At 45.5% G+C, this 22,848-nt stretch overlaps 1 protein-coding gene across 1 annotated transcript in view; it reads right to left on the bottom strand.

Moving 5' to 3' along the window:
* Positions 1-303: 303 nt before the first annotated feature.
* Positions 304-22,848, bottom strand: part of LOC147617310 (uncharacterized) — a 44,789-nt gene continuing 22,244 nt past the window's right edge. The window contains exons 4-6 of the mRNA XM_086776960.1: positions 2,190-2,272; positions 1,959-2,112; positions 304-859 (exon numbers count right to left, since the gene is read on the bottom strand). Of these exons, the coding sequence (XP_086633086.1) occupies positions 624-859; positions 1,959-2,112; positions 2,190-2,272 (473 nt within the window). The 3' untranslated portion in view covers positions 304-623. The remainder of the gene's footprint in view (positions 860-1,958; positions 2,113-2,189; positions 2,273-22,848) is intronic.

Below are 22,848 nucleotides of genomic sequence, written 5' to 3'. Positions count from 1 at the left end.
ATGAATTTCATGAACACTGTCAACAGCCTAGATATGATGGAAACATCTAGGCCACCAATTATAGCAAGCACTCATCTACCACTTTGAAAATAAACTGCGCGCACAAAATAAATGCCACTTTTGAAGGAGTGACTTAAAATGCGAGTTGGTATGCAAAAAGAAGAGTGATCAGAAAAAGGAGATTAGCACAAATGCAAAAGCAAGCATGCTAGCTATCAAGAAAAGGACACGAGCCAGGGTGTGAGCACGCATGTGCTAGTGATCAGGGAAACACACACACACACACAGATAGAGAGACCCATGTTTTGTGTAATACTCCAAAAATCAACTATTTACATTTAAATGAGCTCAACTTCAAGTAAGTATATCACGGGGCAAATGTTAACTGGTATATTACAACGAGCCCACACTGGAATTCTGACTTTCATACCCTTGGCAAACAAGACTGTTTAGTTGATTGAACAAAACAATTCAAAATGCTTGAATGCTCAGATGCACTTCAAAGGGCTCATAAACTTGTGGGTGATCACTATGCACTCTCGTTCCAAAGGAGTTAAAACAAGATTGCCCCATCTACCTTACTATTCATGTTAAGGCCTGCCATGGAGTTTTGTGACAAAGCCTTACCACGGAAGTTCTTGCCTATCGTAAGCAAAAAACTTGGCTGAATCTTCTGGTTTGAGCGAGTCAATTATCTTCAAAAGTTTCTCCACCGAGGCTGCAGAGGTGAAAAGCTTTTCCGGCAGAACATTGCGTGAAAATGGCTTTGAAAGATCTGTATCCACAGTTCCTGGATGTAATAGAATGACAATGACGGGCTCCTTTAAGCGTAAGCACTCCACTCCTATGGTCCTTGTTACTGGCAGCAAAAAAAGAGCTAAAAGCATCAGACTCTCTCTCTCTCTCTCTCTCACCGTTGGTCGTATATGCCCTCGTGTTGCATTCTACCGACATTAATACCTCTCTCTCTCTCTCTCTCTCTCTCTCTCAGAGAACACATCAGAGACCCAAAGCTAAGTAGAAATGACCACCCTCACACACCCAGACATTCAACATAACATGCCTTGATTGTCTTCTTTGCACACTTGCCCCATGCATCTCCCACAACAGTACTCACAAACTGTATCATCATTACTCTGAACGGCCATTGGAGCCACCCAAAGATTCTGTGTCACTAGTGAGCAGGCATGATCTCCTTCGAGAGCCAGATGCCCCAGATCTCAGAGGCCTCATCCCTCCACCCGGCAGCTGCAGATCCAGGTTATCCTTCAACGACATGGCGAGCTCCCACCACATGGGAAATGCTATGGCTGCTTTGCAGATGCCCAGTCTACTATGAGATACGCAGGAGATTTCTTTGCCTCTTCTAAAATGGTTTTGGCCCCCTCGAATGGGTGATGGAGCATAAAGATCAGAGACGTTCGGGCTTGAACTAATGAAGCTTCACCATCATTAGGAGACTCTGATGAGGCAGCACTCAGGGAGGTGGAATCCACAGGAGATTCCACAGGACCCCTCTCAGACCTTCCTTACAGACTTCTATGGGCCCCCAGCCTTGCTCAAACAGATAGTACAGACGTCACAGCCAAGCCAGCAACCTCTGGCACCATGCACCACGGGAGTCACTACTAGAGAGAGGATGCAGTCTCTCCAAACAGCCAAATGTCCCTGTCCACAGAGATCGAAACCCTCCACCCACCAACTGCAGATCCAGGACATCCTCAGTTGCCATAGAGATGCATCACCACAGGAGGTCTACATTGCTGCACTATACAGCATTCAATAGGAGGATAACATTTGATACACGGGTTGGTAGATGTTTCTTTTTTCACGTCTCTGATATCCAGTTAATCATGAATCATATGTGCGCATTCCTTTCTTTCTGTCATGAATGTGCACTCGAGCATGCATGCAAACACACACACACAAGAATTGAAATTCGAAAGAAGCTAACTTACATTGATTAAGCCCAGCCTTTGAAGCCCTATAAGCATACCAGCCACCTAGCTTGTTATCATAAATGGAACCAACTTTTGCACTTAGATGTGCAAGCACTGCACCTCCTCTTCCAGTGCCTTCACCTTTTCCCAATTTGAGAAGTGGCATCATATGCTGCAGGAGAAACATGCTAGATATATATCACAAATGAAGTTCATAAGCAAATACCTTGAAGTGCATGACGACTATACCTTGGCAACAATTGCTGGACCAACTGCATTGACTCTGAAAGCATGGAGTGCGCTATCATGATCCAATTGATCTAACCTTCTCTCTGAGAGGGCATTTTCATCATCACAACCCGCATTTCATAATCCATTGCAAAAGCACTTTTTAATGATAACATCTTTGCTTTTTTTTTGCATCATACTGCAAGTGAATTTTTTTATTTGTACATTAAGTGGTAAAAAAATATTTTAAAATTTCCCTGTACTGATATTCTGATCCTCTCTCTGTCTCTCCCTCTCTCTCTCTCTCTTCTTCTTCTTCTTCTTCTTCCTGCAGGCCAGACGCCCTCCATCCGACACAGGCAGATCCAGGAGATTCTCCACCAATATTTCATGCTCCCATCATAGAATCCTGACATTTCCTCTGTCATCAGATCAGTTCTAACCAAGGCAAGTTATCGTCATTAGCTGATCATAGCTACACATGATCATCTATTGATCACATGTACATACACTAGTGTTAGATGATTTTTTCTTCCAGTTTACCATGGCTCGGTATATCCTTGGTACCATTGCAGCTGCAAATAAGGGCCAAGGGAAGGCATCTTCACATGGTTGTTTTCAGCCAAACACTGATTTTGGACAGCCATTGGGAAAGTCAGATGTAGACAAAAGTGATGCCAGATGTAGACAAAAGTGATGCTCAAAAAGCCAAGAAGAAAGGCAAATGTAATTATTGTCGGAAGCCCGGTCATTATATTAATGAGTGCAAGAAGAGACTGGAAAAGAAAAAGAAGAAATATGCTGGTATATCTATTGACAACAAGTCAGCCCCTACTGCCAAGAAGGAAGACCAATCTGCAAACCTTGTACAGGAAGATTGGGCCTTTATAAGATCCCTCTTCCCTTATCCTTATGTAATTGAAATGTTATTTTCTAAGGTGCACTTTCTAGTGAGAGAGTGTGAATTTTTAATAAGGTGTGCATTTTAATGAGAGGGTTGGAAGTCTAAGTAATTGATAAATTACAAAAATAAAATTTAAGATTAATGGCCAAGTTGCTATGTGCATAAATTAATTATGGTTTTCCCATGTGCACATGTGCACCCCCCTGCACATTGGATGAAGCCTCACACGAGGCAAACTTTGTCGTTGAAAACAGCATGACGTTTTAAAGGCTCAAGTTTTACAAACCCCCAACTCTCCTAAACATAAATTGTGAACCCTCAAGCTTGTAAACGTTTTAGAACTTATCTAAACCAACTAGCATTGTTTGTAAGCCTATAAGACCTATGGGCATGGCCATGTAAACATAACTAGTCAACCCGTGTATAGGAAGTTTACTAAGAGTCATCAAAGCTAGGGGAGACCAATCATTGTCATGGATATGTCTGAAGAGGGGAATTGTTGAGAAAATATCATCCATATCCAAAATCATCTTTTAAGGGCTTTGGAAAAAACCTTAGATGAGAGTAGCCTTAGACAAAAAAAAAACTTAGAAGGTAAGCGTATCATGACAGAGGCAATGATGGAATAATCAAAGGAGGTAATATAGGAACACCAAGAAAATAGAGGAGATCGAGAGAATCTAGGAGGAGAGAATCGTGGAGATTAGGCCTTAATCAAATTTACTTAGCAACTAATTGGCTTGTATTCAAAGCCAATTTAATGGCTCATAGTTCAATGAAATAAGTCATGCTTTCAAGTTTCTAGTGATTTTGATTAAGCAATTCTATAATTTAATTCTGATAGAATGAACAACTTGTTTAATCCTCCATAATCTGCATCAATATCACGTTTATTTTCACAATCTTGGGTGTCCAAATTCCCAATTATGACTTTGTTATTGAGTTACTGGGCAAACTTCCTATCTTATCAATCCTTTAAGGATACCATTGCATGTCGCCCTATTCTTCCCCCACTGGATGCGGTGATTGCCATGCTTCAAGACAAGCTCCATAATCTGCATCAATATCACATTTATTTTCACAATCTTGGGTGTCCAAATTCCCAATTATGACTTTGTTATTGAGTTACTAGGCAAACTTCCTCCATCTTATCAATCCTTTAAGGATACCATTGCCTTTAACCCTATTCTTCCCCCCAGTGGATGCAGTGATTGGCATGCTTTAGGACAAGCTCGATCTCATGAAGATCTCTGATCTATCTCCTACTGAGTCAGCTTTTTCAGCCAAAGGGAATCCCAAGTGGCAACCCAAAGCAGGTAATAAAAACGGCGGCAAATCCAAGGAGGAGTCTGCTTCAGGCTCCAAGGATAAAGATAAAGGAAAAGAAAAGGGCAAATCTACAGAGAGGAAATGCCACTACTATGGCAAGGCTCGTCATCTTCGGCCGATTGCTTCAAGAAGAAGAGAGACGAGGAGAAAAAGTCAAACAGAAGGACTCCGACAACAAAGAATCCAAACCCAAAGACAAAGATGTGGCCTTTGTTATAGTCGAAGAGTGCACCTCATCCACTGAGGCGTGGACTACTACCTCTCTTGAGGACTGGATTGTGGATTCCCGGGCTAAACTCACAACAAGAATATCTTGGAGGACTCTCACTCTGTCTCTATGCAGGTCTAACTTGCGAATAATCAACCTATCGATACACCGATTATGGGTAATATTCCTCTAGTTACTCCCTCAAGGAGGCCCCAGTACCTAGAGAATGTCCTCATGTTCCAAAGTTATCCAAACACTTACTTTCTCTCTCTAAGATAGCCCAGAAAGGCTATGGCTTATACTTCGATGATCACGTTTTGGAGATCATGTACAGAGATTCTCACAGGATTATCGCATGGGGCATTCAAGAGGGTGGTCTTTACAACTACAAGATCACCAGTTTTCAAGAGGAACCCAATCTCAATCATTCTCGTCTGTTCCAACTTCTAGCCTCTCATCGGGCTCTTCTTACAAAGGAGGATACTACTCTTTGGCATGCCCGTTATGGGCATCTTCCCTTCTCTTCACTGGAGCTTCTTGTCTCCAGCCACATGGTGGAAGGCTTGCCTTGACTACCTCGGATGTCTGGCATCTGCTCAGCTTGTCTTCAAGGCAAGCAACATCGGGATTCATTTCCACAAGAGGCCTCTTTTAGGGCTTCCAACTCTTCAGCTTGTCCATATGGATTTGAGCGGACCTATGACTACGGTCGCACCTGAAGGAGCCAGATATTTTTTCTTATTAGAGGATGATTTTTCCAAGAAGGTTCTTTTTCCAGTCCCAGAAATCACACATTTACAAAGTTCAAAGAATGGGTTGCTATGGTGGAGGCTGACACTAGCCTCAAAATCGTCAAAGTGCGCTCTAACAATGGTGGTGAGTTTAATTCTCGAGAATTCACCGACTTTTGTACTTCTCACGGCATATAGAGACAGTTTTCTACTCCCCACACTCCTCAACGGAACAGGGTAGTAGAACGGAAGAACGAGACCCTGGTTGAGATGGCTCATCTCTTCTTTCTCATTCTCAGCTTCCTCAAGTTTTGGGCTGATGCAGTTAACACTACTGTGTACATCATCAACCGTTCCCCTACCAAGGCGGTTGATGGGAAGACTGTAATATGCGGAAGCTTCGGAGAAGGATCGGTACTTCAAAACTCAGAAATCAGCACTCTTTTCGCGACGGAATTAACGCACAAACTGAAAGACGATGTGCAGAAAATAGAGAGAGAAGGGGGAGATGGAGAGGACACAGTATTGGGTCCCAATTACCCTCTGTAGGGCCCCCACCACGGATGGTGTATTTGCTTTATTAGAATGATGTAAATCTGAAAACAAATACAAAGTACTTGACCTTTTCTTGGCTGGAAAACCTGCCCTTGACCTTCAGTCCTTCACCCCTTTGCTTTAGCAATGTTCTTGGCTGTCCTGGCCCTTGTTTGCTTGGAGCACTTGGTGAATTATGAGATGAGATCAATGAATATTGGCTGGAGTATTTATACTCCCTCTTGCCTCCAATCGGCCAGTTTCAGGACAGCCTCACGACTAGGTTCTTCTTTTTTTAATAAAGTGCTTTCACACTATGATAAATACTGTCCAGCCTGCGCAGGCTTTCTGGGACAGCTCCTGGCTGCTGGGCATGCTGCGCAGAGGTGTGGGACTGCCCCTACACCTGGCCTACCTGCTGATTAGGGTTTCTGACCCAATCAGCTGCCAGTCCAGCAGCAATACAGCTGGCCGACAGCCCCTCCAGCCCATGCCTTGGCTGGTGGGCAAGGCTTGGGCCCTCCTGGCCCCTTGGGGGTGGTTCTACACCTCCCCCATGCCCACACTACAAGTGCAAGTGCAAAATCTTCGCACTGGGGTAGCCCTATGGGCTGGCCCCATCTCTACATGCAAACCTACATGCCTACAGAGGCCTGGCATCCAGTTGCAAACCAAATACACAGCACATCTGACATCATTCCAGAGGGAGACTCACAGCGCGGACTGGCACTGCTTCATGTGCAGGACAGTGCACACCTGACCTTGGACTCATGTGCAGGACAATGCACACCTGACCTCGGACGACTGAGATGGATCCCTGGCTAACTTGTCCCGGACTGGGCTCACATGGGACCAGTTCACCATCCCAGGTCCTGCACCTTCTGTACAGAAATGTCTACGTGGCATCCAAGTGCGGGATGCACGTGACATCCCCTTCTGCTTAACTTGACGGAAGCTGCATAGCCTCCAAATAATCCGTCAATAAAGCCAGATAGTCTTCGAAAAATTCTTTGTCGAGCCATACCGCTTCATGAGTTCCTCGGTCCTGAAACTTCGTGAGAAACTGTCGTAGTCTTCGGCCTGAGCCATGCTTGAAACGGTGCAGAAGGATCTGTTCTGGAACCATTACTTCTGCTTCATCAATGATGTCTGGTTCCGCTTCGTCTTTCACCTCTGAAGGGGGTGGACCTGCATATGGCTTTAACCAACTGACATGAAATACATCGTGCATAGTCCAACTCGGAGGTAGCTTTAACTGCATAGACACCTGTTAATCTTTTTCCGGATGGGAAATGGTCCGAAGCTCCTGAAAGACAACTTTGGGCATCGCTTGCCCACCTGCTTCAATCTTTGCTTCATAATCCGAAGATACACCCAATCCCCTTCAGAAAACTTCATGTCCCTTCGGTCTTTATTGGCCTGTCGGGTGTAGGCCTCTTGCGCTTTAGCCAATCTGTCTTTAACGGACTCTAGGATCTCCTGGTAAGACTCCGTCACTCTGTTCGCCTCCGGTACTGAAGACGAAATCCTGGTTAACAACGACTGAAAAGGCCTTCCAAACGCTGCCTCATATGGAGTCCTGCCAATAGCTGAGTCATTCAAAACAGCTTGAACTAAAGGCAAAAACGATTCCCACTTACCTTGCTGATCGTGGACGTAACACTTCAGCACATCAAAGGCCAACTGGTTGTATATCTCTGTCTGGCCATCTGTCTGTGGGTGGAATGCACTGGAAAAATTCAACTTAGTACCAAAATTATCAAACAATGCCCTCCAAAAATGACTGGTAAACTTGGCATCTCGGTCTGACACTATGGTCCTAGGAATCCCACCAATCGGGTACCAATGCCGAATGAATAGCTGGGCAACATCCTCGGCGGTCACATTGGCCCTGCAAGGAATAAGCATAACAAATTTGCTGAACCTGTCAACAATAGTTAAACACTGTGTATTACGCTTACTCGGACTGGGAGGCAGATTTGTGACAAAGTCCATGGAAATGTCTTGGAAAGGACCCTCAGGAATTGGCAAAGGCTGTAACAACCCTATCTTCTTTCCACGAGGAGCTTTCACCTTTTGACAAATGTCACAGTGTTGTACATATGTAAACACATCACGCCTCATCTTTGGCCAATAGTATTGCTGTTCTAATTTCTCCAGAGTCGAATTCATGCCCCTGTGACCACCTGTAATGGCGTCAAGGGCATCATGGAGAAGAGCTGCCCCGAATGACTTCATGACACACAGTCGGCCTTTGTAAAAAAGCCAACCATCGCGTATCAGAAAATGGCATGGTCCTGTGGCATCCAATGCCTGTTCCCACTGTGTACCGAATTCCTCGGAATCCGCGTACGTGTGCTTCATGTCTTCTAGTCCTGTACCAACAAGGTCAAGTCTAGTGGTCTGAATCGCAGATACTTGTCCCTTCCTGCTCAAAGCATCGGCCACTGGATTGGCCTTTCCTGGAAGGTACTCAATCATACCACCGAACTGCTGGAATATCTGACTCCAGCAGTGTTGTCGATCACTCCACTGTGCACTTGGCATCGTCTGAATCCAGCGCAATGCCTGATGGTCAGTGCGAACCTCAAAGTTACGGCCATACAGGAAATGTTTCCAATGTTTCAAGGCCTGTATAACTGCTAGGAGTTCACGATCGTAGACTGAGTAGTTCTTTTCGGCGGGCAATAACTTACGAGACATGTAAGCTACTGGATGACCATTCTGTTGCAATACACCTCCAATTGCGATGTTACTCGCATCGGTGATCACTTGAAATGGTTCGTCCCACGAGGCAAGGGCTAAACAAGGCGCTTCTGACAAAGCCACCTTGAGGTTCTGGAATGCCTCCAACGCTCGTGGAGTCATTCGAATCTTTTGCCTCCTTGTTTTCACTCCCTTTAGCAGATCGGTGAGGTCTGCCGAGAGATCAGAAAACTTGTCAATGTGGGTGGAATATGCCTGGCATATACCCACAAATGATCTAATGTCATAAGCGGTCTGAGGTACTTAACAATCTCGGCCACTTTAGCCGGATCAAGTCGAATGCCTTCGGCACTGATGATATATCCCAAGTAATGTACCTGGAACAGATAAAATTCTGACGTCTTTTCATTGATATAGAGCTCGTTGCTTTCCAGCAACTTAAGGACTTTCTCCACATCAATGTCATGCTGTTCAACTGTAGCTGAAAATATGAGTATGTCGTCCAAAAATATGAACACACACACTCCAATCAACTCCCGGAAAATACGCATCATCATGCGGTTAAATGTAGCTGGGGCGTTCGTCAATCCAAATGGCATAACCACAAATTCATAGTGGGCCCGTTCTGTACGGAAAGCTGTCTTGGGGATGTCCCCCTCAACAATCCGAACCTGGTGGTACCCACTCTTTAAATCCAGTTTGGAGAACACCTTAGCTCCATTCAGCCTCTCGAGGATATAGTCAATTCGAGGCATCGGGGATCTGCTCTTGATAGTCAGCTTGTTGAGTGCACGATAATCGACACACAACCGAGAAGACCCATCTTTCTTCTTGACAAACAAGATCGGTGCTGCAAATGGCGACACGCTGGGGCGGATGAAGCCAGCTTGCAACAATTCTTGGAGTTGGCGGTCCAACTCCGATTCCATTGCCTTAGAAAGGCGATACGGAAACTTGCTCGGGGGTTCCGAGCCTGGGAGGAGGTCAATCTTGTGATCCTCCGGTCTGGACGGGGGAAGCTAGGGAGGGAGACTGTCCCGAAGAAAAATCTTCTGGAACTTTTCATGGAGAACCGAGTACTTCTCGGAAGCACTGGCCACCGTCTGGGCTGTCTGTATGTAAATCATCGCACACTGTGCGCCTTTCCTAACTGCTCGCTTAGCCTGCAAGTGACTTATGAGCGGAAAGTTTGGAATACCTGGCTCACACTTAATGGTCACCAAGGTGTTTGACACATTCCGATCGATTTGGAACGTGTGCTTGTTGTTGAGATATCGAGCTCGTCTAGTGAGGCGGTGGCCACTGATGACCCGCCTGGGGGATAGGCCCCACACTTACACCACTGGCATGGTTGGTGAGATCTTGGGTGATATGCGGCCAGTGGGATGACAGGCTATGTGACAGCCACTCTAGAGACTGGCATAGTTATAGCGCCAGCTCATTTAGTCGGGTTCACACTATAGAGAACCCGTGTATGTATTGGTTGAGTACCTTTCATATTATGTGTACTCTTATTCTTGTATATGGTGTGTTGAGTGTTGAGTAGAGAAGAAGAAGATTTTCAGCCTCTCACCTTGTGTGTTCTCTATTAGGGTTTGTGAGTGTGTGTGTGTGCTTGCAAGAGCTCAAGCTCTCTTCCCCCCTGCATCTTTTCATGGTATCAGAGCCTGGTTCGTGCTAAGGGCTGAGCTGCAAGCAAGAGAACCATAGGAAGCGGTACGAGGGTAAGAGCTTCAACTACTCTTCCCTATTGTGTTGGTGACTACACCCTTGTCGGGAGCTCTACGGGAGACACCGGCAAACGGTCTCTGATTGAGGAGCTTTCTTCGCGGGAGTAAAGCTATAGGGCAACTATACAGTCCTTCGGACTTCAATTTTCGGGCCGAAAACGCGTTTCGGGCGCGTCAGGACCTCCGTTTTTCAGAAAGCAGGCGATTTCGAGCACTGCGGGTAAGTCATCAGTTCTCTGCAGAACTCTGTTTTAAGAACTGCAGGAAGACAGATTGACTGTGCAGACACTGTGGGTGCTGCAAAGAGGTCTACAGTTGCCATTGGGTGTATGTATGCACATTGAAGTCACTGGTTGTGACATTTGAGTGGACTGCAGTACCGCTGTGCAGAAAATACAGCAGTTGTGCAGGAAAAACCAGAGTGCAGTTTCTGGTAAAATTGTGTGTTTGGCAAGATGTCTAATGATGGCATAACACAGATTGTGGCTGAGAAGCTGGATAAGAATAACTTCCATGCTTGGAGGTTCAGGTTGACTAATTTCCTGATGGGAAAAGGCTATTGGGACTACATAGAAGGTGAGCATGAAGAGGCACCGGAGATACCGGATATAAATCCGACTGCTGCAGATGTGAAAGAGTTTAAAGACTGGAACCAAGGAGCCAGGAAGGTTATGTATTGGCTTTCCATTAGTATACAGGACACCATGATTGGGCACATTCAGGATGCCAAGTCCCCCAAGGAGGCGTGGGACACCTTGGTAAAGCTTTATGAAACAAATACCAAGGCTCGTAAGATACAGTTGAAGAATGAACTTCATACTGTGGAGAAAAAGAGCATGTCTGTGAATGACTATGCGTTGAAGATAAAGGGTATTGTGGAATCCCTTGCATCTATTGGTGTGTCAGTAGATGATAATGACAAGGTGAAAGTCTGTCTACGTGGTCTCGGGCCACAATACAAGGCGTTCAAGACGTCTATTCAGACTCGAGAAAACATTCCCAACTTTACAGATTTGGTGTCTATGCTGATTATCGAAGAGAAGAGCTTGGGTGAAGACCAACAGTCTTCACAAAGTAAAAACAGTTCAGAGCAACAGGCCTTCTACACGAGTTCAGGAAGAGGACGAGGTAGAGGAGGCCGTGGACGCGGTCAAGGAGGTGGCCGAACAGGTAATCAGAATTATGGCCAGCAGCAGCAGCAACAACAACAGTCCCAGAATCAACAACAACAACAACACGCAGGTGGAAGAGGCAAATTCAGAGACAGGGGGAGTCAAAGAGGCCGTGGAAATTGGCAAAGGCAATATAATGATGCACGTGAATGCTATTATTGTGGTAAGCCTGGACATGTGCAGGCAGAATGTTATAAGAAGCAGGCTGACATGCAAAATGGGAAAGTGCAGCAAAACAACTATGCATCCTCAAGCAGAAATAATGAGGATAATGAAAGGTTGTTTGTTATGCAGCATGTCGTGAATGCCATGTCTGAAAATGTTGATGCAGCACAAAAGGATAATGTATGGTATGTGGATTCAGGCGCTTCGAACCACATGACGAGTCATGGGGAGTGGTTCAAGGAGATGAAAAACCCGGAAAGACCAGGTTTTGTGGAAACAGGGGATGACACTGCTCATCCAATTGCCCACGTTGGAGATGTGCCATTGTCTATGCAGGATGGCAAAGTGAAGTACCTTGCAGATGTACTTCATGTACCGAACATAACAAAGAATCTGGTTTCAGTTGGCCAGATGATTGAGCAGGGTTTGCAGGTTCGGTTTAACCCTGATGGATGTTATGTTGAAGATTTTAAAGACAAGTGCAGGTTGGTTGCAAAAGGCAACAGAGTGGGCAGAATGTTTACGTTAAATGTAGACATGACTGAAATGAGTGCTGCGATGTTTGCAAATGGTTCAGGAGTTGTTGCAGACACAGACATATGGCATAAAAGAATTGGACATGTAAATGTGCAGAGATTGAAGTCTATGCAGACAAAAGGAATTGTGACAGGGCTGCCAAAATTTAAGGTGGAAGGTATGCAGAAAATATGTGAAGCATGCCAATTTGGGAAGCAAACAAAGCATGTGTTTCCACGTAACAGATATGTGAGCAGAAATGCACTAGATGTTGTGCATTCAGATGTATGGGGTCCTACGAAGACCATATCTATGGGAGGCTGCAGGTACTATGTAACTTTCATTGATGACCACACAAGGAAAGTGTGGGTATATTTCATGAAGGAGAAGAGTGAGGTGTTCACTCACTTTCAGAATTTCAGAGTTTTGGTTGAAAAGCAAACAGGAAAATATGTCAAGTGCCTAAGGTCAGATGGAGGGGGAGAATACTTCTCCAATGAGTTCTCTGAATTTTTGAAGAAGAATGGTATTCGGAGACAGTTCACATGCAGATACACTCCGCAGCAAAATGGAGTTGCTGAGCGGAAAAACAGGCACATTGCTGAGATTGCGCGAGCATTGATGGAAGAGAAGAATATGCCGCATTGTTATTGGGCTGAGGCTGTTTCTACAGCAGTATACATCATGAATAGGACTCCAACTGCAGCCATACATGATGTAACTCCAGAGGAGAGGTTTACTGGCAGAAAACCAGATTTGTCTCATCTGAAAGTCTTTGGATGCATTGCATATGTGCATGTGCCAGATGAGCTGAGAACTAAGCTGGATCCGAAAGCTGAAAAATGTGTGTTTATTGGATACTCCCTTGAGCAAAAGGGATACAGGTGTTATAACCCTGCTACACGTGAGTTTTTGATGTTGGGATGTTGTTTTTGATGAGATGAGCAGCTGGTATGCTGCTGAAAAAGAAGCTGTTGGGGCTGATGTGAGTGGAAGTGTGGTTGCACAGAATGCAGGTCAACAATCACAGTCTTTGAGTGGACCAGGAGAGTCCTCATCTAGTGGGTCTGTTGATAGACCATGGAGTGGCAGGCTGCGTCATAATACCAGTCCTGCAAATGTGATTAGTACATCACGTAAAGGAAAAGAGAAAGTGGTTGAGCCCCTTGGTATGCCTGACATTTCTGCAGGGCATTCTCATGTTGATGGGGAGTCTAGTGGCTCAGATATGAGCCTTGATGAGGAGCTTGGGATCCCAGCTATAAGAACACCTAGTGTAAAGAAGGCTATGGAAGCCATGAATGAAAAGCTGCGAAGATCAGGTAGAGTGAGAAATCCTGTGCAGAGATTTACCTATGATGGTTATGTGGCACATCACTATGCATATATGGCAAAGGTTGTGCAGGTTGTTGAGCCCACATGCATTGATGAGGCTGTTGGAAATGTGTGTTGGGAGAAAGCTATGGATGAGGAGATGGATGCACTATATGGAAATGAAACTTGGGATTTAGTGCAATTGCCAGAAGGCAAGAAAGCCATTGGATGCAAGTGGGTGTACAAAGTTAAACATAACAGTGATGGAAGCATAAACAGGTACAAGGCTAGATTGGTAGCCAAAGGATATGCACAGACATATGGGATTGATTATGAGGAAACTTTCAGCCCAGTTGCCAAGATGGCAACGGTGAGAGTTGTGATAGCAGTGGCTGCGTCAAAGAAATGGTCTTTACATCAGATGGATGTAAAGAATGCATTCTTGCATGGGGATTTGCAAGAAGAGGTGTATATGTTGCAGCCACCTGGATATGAGGATGTGGGTCACCCCGAGCATGTTTGCAGGTTGAAGAAAGCCTTGTATGGCTTAAAGCAAGCACCAAGAGCATGGTCTGACAAGATTTCTGAATATCTTGTCACTATTGGCTTTCATGTAGCCAATGCAGATTTCTCATTGTATGTGAGACATGGTGATAGAGGGGTTGTGCTTGTTGTCATCTATGTAGATGACTTGATCATTACGGGGGACCATGATGCAGAGATCTTTGATGTAAAGATCTTGCTTAGACAGAAGTTTGAGATGAAGGATCTGGGGGAGCTCAGATATTTCTTGGGCATTGAGGTGATTAGGTCACCACATGGTATTGGATTACTGCAGAGACAGTATGGCTTGGACATGTTGTCCAAGTATGGTATGACAGGCTGTAAGCCTATTTCTGTGCCATTGGATCAGAATGGCAAGTTGAGTGCAGATTCAGGAGAGATCTTGGAAGATCCTACTATGTACAGACGCATAGTAGGAAGCTTGATCTATATGACGATCACCAGACCAGATTTGAGCTATGCTGTTGGGTTGGTGAGTCAGTTTATGCAGGTTCCACAGAAACCGCATTTGGATGCAGTGAGACGCATACTGAGGTATGTGAGGTCTACTTTGCATTGTGGACTATTCTATGAGACTGGGACAGAGATATGTGTACATGGGTACACAGATGCTGATTGGTGATGGGAGAGAATACAGAATCATACACAGAGAAGCAAGGGAGAGAGAGAGAGAGAGAGAGTTGTGGGGATAAGTCAACTCATTAGGCATGAGTGTGTGACTCCCCTATCACACATGTATATTGCACTAGTACACAGTGTGCACTTAGTACATTAAAAGTACTAAGTGTACTATGTACTATAACTTATGGGCTTGTACACACTATAAGGGTGGACATAACGCCTTTACCCCAACAACCTCCCACTTAAAGGCAAAGTGCCCTTAAGTAAAGGAAAAGAAAAAATCAGCATGTACATGATAATATACAAGGCCATATCAAGGCTGAAACTGGCCTCATCCAATGCCCATCAAGTGTCTGCAATGAGCAAACCGCTCCGGAGGCAAACTCTTCGTCAACAGATCAGCCGGGTTGTCATCCGTATGAATCTTAACAAGCTGAATTTGCTTGTTCTCTATCACCTCTCTGATGAAGTGATACTTCACATCCACATGCTTCGTCTTTGCATGAAAGACAGGGTTCTTTGCCAACTGGATGGCACTCTGACTGTCACAATGCAACAATGGAATATCCCCTGTATAGCCCAAATCAACCACTAACCGAGATAGCCATAATGCCTCCTTGCAAGCCTCTGTGTGGCTGCAATATACTCGGCCTCTGTAGTAGATAAGGCAGTGCACTTCTGCATCCTGGATATCCATGACACAGCACCTCCTGTGAATGTAAATACATAACCGGTAGTAGACTTCCGGTTATCTGGATGACCGGCATAATCCGAATCCGTGTAACCATGCACTAATGCATCCTGTTTGCCAAAGCAAATGCACAAATCCTGTGTGCCCTTCAGGTATCTCATGACACCTTTCACTGCTTCCCAATGCTTCTTGCCAGGGTTGGCCATGTATCTAGAAACCACTCCCACTGCAAATGCAATGTCCGGCCTAGTAGCAACCATGGCATACATGAGACTGCCACAAGCTGAAGCATACGGAATCTTGGCCATATCAGCCCTGTCTCTATCTGACTGTGGGCTGTCCATAGCACTGAGTTTCACATATGGAGGCAAAGGAGTACTAGTCTTCTTCCCCCCGTCCATATTGAACCTCTGCAAGACTTTGCCAATGTATTCCTTCTGAGACAAATACAACACATGCTGATTTCTGTCCCGAAGTATCCGCATACCCAAGATATGATTTGCATCACCCAAATCCTTCATATCAAAGGTTTGATGCAGCCTCTGCTTCAAGGTATCCATCTCCTTACGAGATTTTCCGGCAATCAACATATCATCAACATACAAGATGAGGATCAATAGACTGCCATCCAAAGCTTTCTTGGTGTACAAGCAGTGATCTATGTCACTTCTCCTGAATTTCTGAGATTTCATGAATGTATCAAATTTATGATACCATTCTCTTGGTGCCTGTTTGAGCCCATAAAGACTCTTTTTCAGCTTGCATACAAGCTTCTCCTTTCCACTCACTGCATAACCCTCTGGCTGCTGCATATATATCTCCTCATGAAGATCACCGTGAAGAAAAGCAGTCTTCACATCCATCTGAATCAAGTCCAGATCATCATGTGCAACCAAAGCTAACACAGCTCTAAGTGTGGTCATTTTGACCACTGGAGAGAAGATCTCATCAAAGTCCACACCATATTCCTGCTTGAAGCCCTTAGCCACTAACCTGGCTTTGTATCTTGGCTTTGCATCTGGTGCAACTTTGAGCCTGTAAACCCACTTGCATGGCAAAACCTTCTTGCCTGCAGGCAAATGCACCAACTTCCATGTTTCATTTTTATGCAGAGAATCCATCTCTGACTTCATGGCACGCTCCCATAGAGCCTTGTCTACCCTCTGTAAAGCCTCTTTATAACATGAGGGCTCCCCACAGTCAGTGAGCATCAAGTAGTCAACCCCTGGAACAAACCTGTCAGGGGCTCTAGAGGGTCTAGTGGACCTCCGTACCCAATGACCATCATTTGCACATTGCTGTCCAGCCTGCATATCACCCATTGGTGGCTCCTGTTCCATGCCGTAAGACTGAAATATCATGCCCGGTATCTCCTCCAACTGTGGTATATCCATAGGGATATCTTCTGCCATCTCTGGCTGTCCATTTGGACCATTTTCAGCACCATTTAAGGGCTGGTTTTCCTGCTGTAATGGCTGATTTACAGCCCTTTGTTGTTGTCCATGATGTCCATCATCATCAAAGATGACTCTGCCAGGCTCCTGTTGCCTTGCAGGCTCCTTATACATGCATGTTTCATCAAAAATGACATCATTGCTGCGTATGATCTTTCTATTCATGGGATCCCAAAGTCTATACCCCATTTCACCTCTGTCACCATATCCTAGGAATATGCATTTGTGAGACTTAGGATCAAGTTTGGTGCGCATTTCCCTGCGTATGTGCACGTACGCAACGCAACCAAACACTCTCAAGTGCTTGTATGACGGAGGCTTCCCTGTCCATACTTCTTCTGGCACTTTCCCACCAAGCCTCGTGTTAGGTGACCTGTTTATAAGGTGAACGGCTGTCATAACAGCTTCAGCCCAAAAACCATGAGGTAATGCAGCATGTGACAACATAGAACGGACCTTCTCCTGAATGGTCCTGTTCATCTCTGCTGTCCCGTTTTGTGGAGGATCATAAGGAGTAGAGAGCTCCCTCTTGATGCCTTTAGCATCACAAAAGTCCTGAAACTGTTTGGACATATACTCTCCACCATTGTCGGAACGCAAAGCCTTCAGTGTTTTGCCAGTTTGATTCTCAACAAGAGCAACAAACTTCTGAAACACTGAGAATGTATCACTCTTCAAACGAAGAGGATAAACCCACACTTTGCGTGTGGCATCATCAATAAATGACACAAAATATTTTGCCCCTCCCAAAGAAAGCTGAGGCATCTCACATACATCTGTATGCACAAGCTCTAACTGAGCATCTTTCTGTCCAAGAGCTTTCTTGTGGGGGCACTGTAGTTGCCTACCATATATACAATGCTCACAAAACTGAAAACTTGAAAACTTTAGAGAAGGCAAGTAACCCAAACGAGACAATTGCTCCATTCCCTTGACACTCATGTGTCCCAACCGGCTATGCCACATAGAGATTTCCGGCAGCTCGGTTGCATTTACATTAGCATGGTGACAAACACCTGCATGCATAAAGTAAAGAGTGTCCACCTTAGAGCCTCTGGCAACAACCAGTGAGCCCTTACTAATTTTCCACTTTCCACTACCAAATGTGGTAACATAATCAGCATCATCAAGCTGTCCAGTAGAAAGCAGATTCTTCTTGATCTCAGGCACATGCCTGACATCATGGAGCATAAGCTGTGAGCCATCTGAAAACACAAGCCTCACATCACCTCTGCCAAGAATCTTGCATGCATGGTTATCACCCAAATAAACCACTCCTTCATTGCCAGCAGTATACCTGACAAACAAGTCTCTGCAACCTGTGACATGAAAGGAGGCACCTGAATCAATGATCCATGAGTGCATACCATGACCACCTGTAAGAAGTGAATGGGCATCAAGTGAAGACGTAAAGAGGACCTCATCCTCACTGCCACCTGCATGTGACACATTGATTTCTTCAATCTTGACTCCACTTTTGCCCTTTGGCTTTACATCTTTGGCTTCATCCTTCTCTTTGTCTTTGCCTTTCCCCTTTTCCTTTTGATCATTTTTCCATTTGTAGCATTGCTTTTTGATGTGTCCCTTCTTGCCACAATAATGGCATTCCAAATCCTTTTTGGAGCGAGACTTGCTCCTTCCCCTTTCTTGGCTTTTCCCCCTTTGCTGGGATCTCCCACGTGCATTCATTGCATTGGACTTTCCAACAGAGTTGTTTTTCCTGTTCATCTCTTCTTGAAGAAGAGCACCCTCAACATCTGCATATGACAGCATAGCATGCGAATTGCTAGTGGCTGTCCTGAATGTGTCCCAACTCTCTGGCAAAGTGCATAACAGAAAAGTGGCTTTGAACTCATCGTCCATTGCCAATTTTTGATTAATGACCTGGCTGACAATACCATTAAACTCATTTAGATGGGCTGTCATAGACGCCCCTTCCTTCATCTGAAGACCTATGAGTTTCTTCAACCAATACACTTTGCTTGAGGCACTTTGTTGGGCATACAAGTCCTGCAATCTCTGCCACATTCCCCAAGCTGTCTTCTCTTCACGAATGCTGAAAAGTAATGAGTCTGACACAGACAACATGATAGTAGATCTTGCCAGCTCATCCATATCTTCCCACTCTTCAGCAGTAAGAGAAGCGGGCATCACACCTCTTTCTTTGATAGGCTTGTGCTGCTTTTTCTGGAGCAACACATTGTAGCACTGGGTTTGCCAAATATCATAATTATTCGAGCCTTCAAGCTTCTTGATGTGAAGCAATGAAGAGCTCTCACTTGTGGTTGCCATAGCAAAATGCAACCTGTCAATGCCTGACTCCCTGCAAATGTGCAAACACTGCACCCAAAGCACACAAAGTGCTCACAAATGTTCTCCCAAGCTTTATCTCCCACTGCGGAAGCAAGAATGCAACTTTTCTCCCACTTTATGTGATGAAAACACCAAAATCTGGTTGCTGCAGATTTTGGACAGCACCTTAAATGTGCTCTTTTGCCCTTCCAAAGTACTGTACAGCAGTACCAAGTGCTCACCAATGATGTACCAAACCTGTACCGGCAAGTTCAGCAGCTGAAATTGAACCTTTTGGTCACTCAAAACAATGTACAGCCATGCCAAAACATGCACAAAGCTGTGCCAAATCTATACCAGCAGGTACAATAGCAATAAATGCTCTCCTGGCTGTCCAAATGAGTAAAAATCAGACTTTTACAGTCCCGTACACTGCATACAACAGTCCCGAACAGAAATTGGGCAAAAGCCCCTTGACTGCAAGCTGATTTTTGAGGATTCAAGGCATAAATGTCTTGCCTGCTGCTTTGCCAAGCTCAACAAGCATACAAACTTGAAAAGCCCATTGATTTAAGATCAATTTTTGATCATACATGGTACATTGACGCACATAAAGGCATCCAGAGTGTTCACGATGCTTCCCCCTGGCCACATATACATCAAATACATGAAAGCCCCTTGATTTACAGGCACATTGAGTGCTTGTAAAGTATCAGCACATTATCCACAGCATCAAATACGATCGCCTGCATGCAAATCAACCAAATCGGCACAAAAGCCCCTTGATTTGCACTGCAATTTGCTGCAATTTTGCCCAAATGTGCGATTTTTCACATCATACAGCATGTATGAGTGCTTAATTGCACAATTACATCAAAAGCCCCAAATTTCGACATCCAATTTCCTGCAAATTGATCCTGATTTGACCAATTTCCTGCAAATTTATCCTGATTGTGACCAATGTCACCCAATTTTGCCAATTTTGCTCAAAAATTGAGCAATTGGGCACCTGTACCTGCTCAATTGTTGATTGTACTTGCTCAATTGCAAGTCCCAAAAAAAATTGAAGCAAATACCTTGTAATTTCTGATTTTTGTTGCAGGAAAGGAGAGCGTCGATTTTGCTGTTGATGCTGCTGCTCGTCAGGCTTCTGTGCAGGTGGACACAAGGGAGTCTTGCCAAGCCTTGTGCAGAAGGCTGTGGCTTCTTTGACAACCGAGTCAGAGGCTTGTTCTGTTGCATTTGCAGAGGCGCCTCTGATTTGGTAACTGTTCTAGTTTCATCATCTGCCGGTTGTGCAGCACTACGATTCAGCAACGGCACGTGAGCCTGTGCGGAGGAAAAGCTACGATCTTTTGATGCCCTTCTGGAAAAGCCACCAGCCTGTGTATTCGCTCGCTGCTCACGCTGAAGGGCCACCCGCTTCGCCTGGCTTATTCGCTGCTGAGCGCCAACTTTGCTTCGCCTAGTAGTGCTGAACTGCAGATGACGTGATAGCCTTCGCTTCACGTTCGCCTGACGTATTCGCCTAGCGCTAGAACTCCACGTCGTTCGCCAACGCCTGGTAGCGCTTGCAGCTCGATTGTGTATCCGCTCGACTGCTCACACTCGACCTCCGCCTTCGCCTGTGTTGCTTTCGCCTAGCGCATCTACGCCCAGCGCTCGCTCACGCTTCGCCTGGCTGCTGATGTCTTCGCTTAGCGCCTTTCTGGACTATACCAGGTATGCGCCTTGTGGAATGCTACACGTAGCTCGCTCCAAGGGGGTTTCAGCAGGCGACCAGTGTGACCCTCACAATCTCAGCCTCACACTTCACATTCAACTTCTGCACGCATTCTATAGACTGCAGAGCCGAGCTATGAAGGGCTGCCATGCGAGGAAGCAAGGAAAGAAACCCCCCTTGTCAACAGCGAAGCAGAGAAGGACACAATGAATAAACCTGCGGCTCGCCTTCGCAAGATGCTATCCCCAGCTTCATCAATGGAGAGAAGGGAGGGAGGGATCACTAAGGGCTCTGATACCAGTTGATGGGGAGAAACAGTTAGGGTTAGAGTTCATTCATGGGAGACATACACAGAGAAGCAAGGGAGAGAGAGAGAGAGAGAGTTGTGGGGATAAGTCAACTCATTAGGCATGAGTGTGTGACTCCCCTATCACACATGTATATTGCACTAGTACACATAGTGCACTTAGTACATTAAAAGTACTAAGTGTACTATGTACTATAACTTATGGGCTTGTACACACTATAAGGGTGGGCATAACGCCTTTACCCCAACAATTGGGCTGGTAGTATCTCAAATAGAAGATCTACCAGTGGATTCATGTTTTCTTTGGGGAGTGCTGCTGTGACTTGGAGCAGCAAGAAGCAGCCTACGGTTGCTCTATCGAGTACAGAGGCCGAGTACAGAGGAGCTGCTATGGCAGCATGTGAGGTAGCTTGGTTGAGGAAGCTACTTGCAGATTTGGGTCTATCAGTGGATAGACAAGTTGTCATTTTCTGTGACAACATTAGCAGTATACAGTTGGCCAGGAACCCAGTCTTTCATGCTCGTACGAAGCACATAGAGGTCCACTACCACTTCGTCAGAGAGAAGGTCTTGGCAGGAGATCTTGACCTTGTTTATGTCAGCACAGAGGATCAGGTAGCTGACATCTTCACCAAAGCATTGGGTACAGAGAAGCTCCGCAGATTCAGGGCTTCGCTTGGTGTACATGAGATGGAATTGAGCTCGAGGGGGAGTGTTGAGATATCGAGCTCGTCTAGTGAGGCGGTGGCCATGATGACCCGCCTGGGGGATAGGCCCCACACTTACACCACTGGCATGGTTGGTGAGATCTTGGGTGATATGCGGCCAGTGGGATGACAGGCTGTGTGACAGCCACTCTAGAGACTGGCATAGTTATAGCGCCAGCTCATTTAGTCGGGTTCACACTATAGAGAACCCGTGTATGTATTGGTTGAGTACCTTTCATATTATGTGTACTCTTATTCTTGTATATGGTGTGTTGAGTGTTGAGTAGAGAAGAAGAAGATTTTCAGCCTCTCACCTTGTGTGTTCTCTATTAGGGTTTGTGAGTGTGTGTGTGTGCTTGCAAGAGCTCAAGCTCTCTTCCCCCCTGCATCTTTTCACTTGTCCCACTTGACATCAGGAAGAAACTTGTGAAACCACTGATACCCAAAATTATGTCTGCTCCTACGGGGCAACCATAAAGTCCCGCACAAACTCTATGCCCTGAATCACTAACTTAGCACCTAGAGCTTCATACTTGACGCTCGTTGTCATACCTGTGCTAAAACCCTCAACTTGTTTGTCCACCAGAGTCAGCTCGAAACGGGCACGCCTAGCGGCCTCTTCCGTGATCACATCCTCTGTGCTGCCGCTGTCAAACAAGACAACGACTCTCTGGCCACCTATGTAGCCAAAGGACTTGAGCAATTCGTTGCGCTCATACTCCTGGTCATGGGCGCCCTTCTGCTTATCTTCGAGCTCCCGGCTAATAATTGCTCCAACTGAAGCACCGGGGGTTGAAGAACTAGGGGTAGCCGCTGGGGAGCTGTGCTCACCAGCACGGAAGCTGTGGAGGCAGCGGCGGCCTTTGGAGGCTTCTTCGGACAATCCCGAGAAGTATGTCCTTTTGTGTGACAAAAGTAACATCTACCCTCCTTCCTGTACTGAGCAAGCTCCTCAGCACTCAACTTGCCACCTGTCTTGCCTGCCTCCGCTTTCTGGTCTGGAGTAAGCTTA

This window comes from Cibotium barometz, chromosome 37, assembly GCF_041138505.1.
Source record: "Cibotium barometz isolate CiBa-2024 chromosome 37, ASM4113850v1, whole genome shotgun sequence".
NCBI classification, from domain to species: Eukaryota; Viridiplantae; Streptophyta; class Polypodiopsida; order Cyatheales; family Cibotiaceae; genus Cibotium; species Cibotium barometz.
Note: the sequence above shows the minus strand (reverse complement) of the source record. Positions and strands in the feature narration are given on the sequence as shown.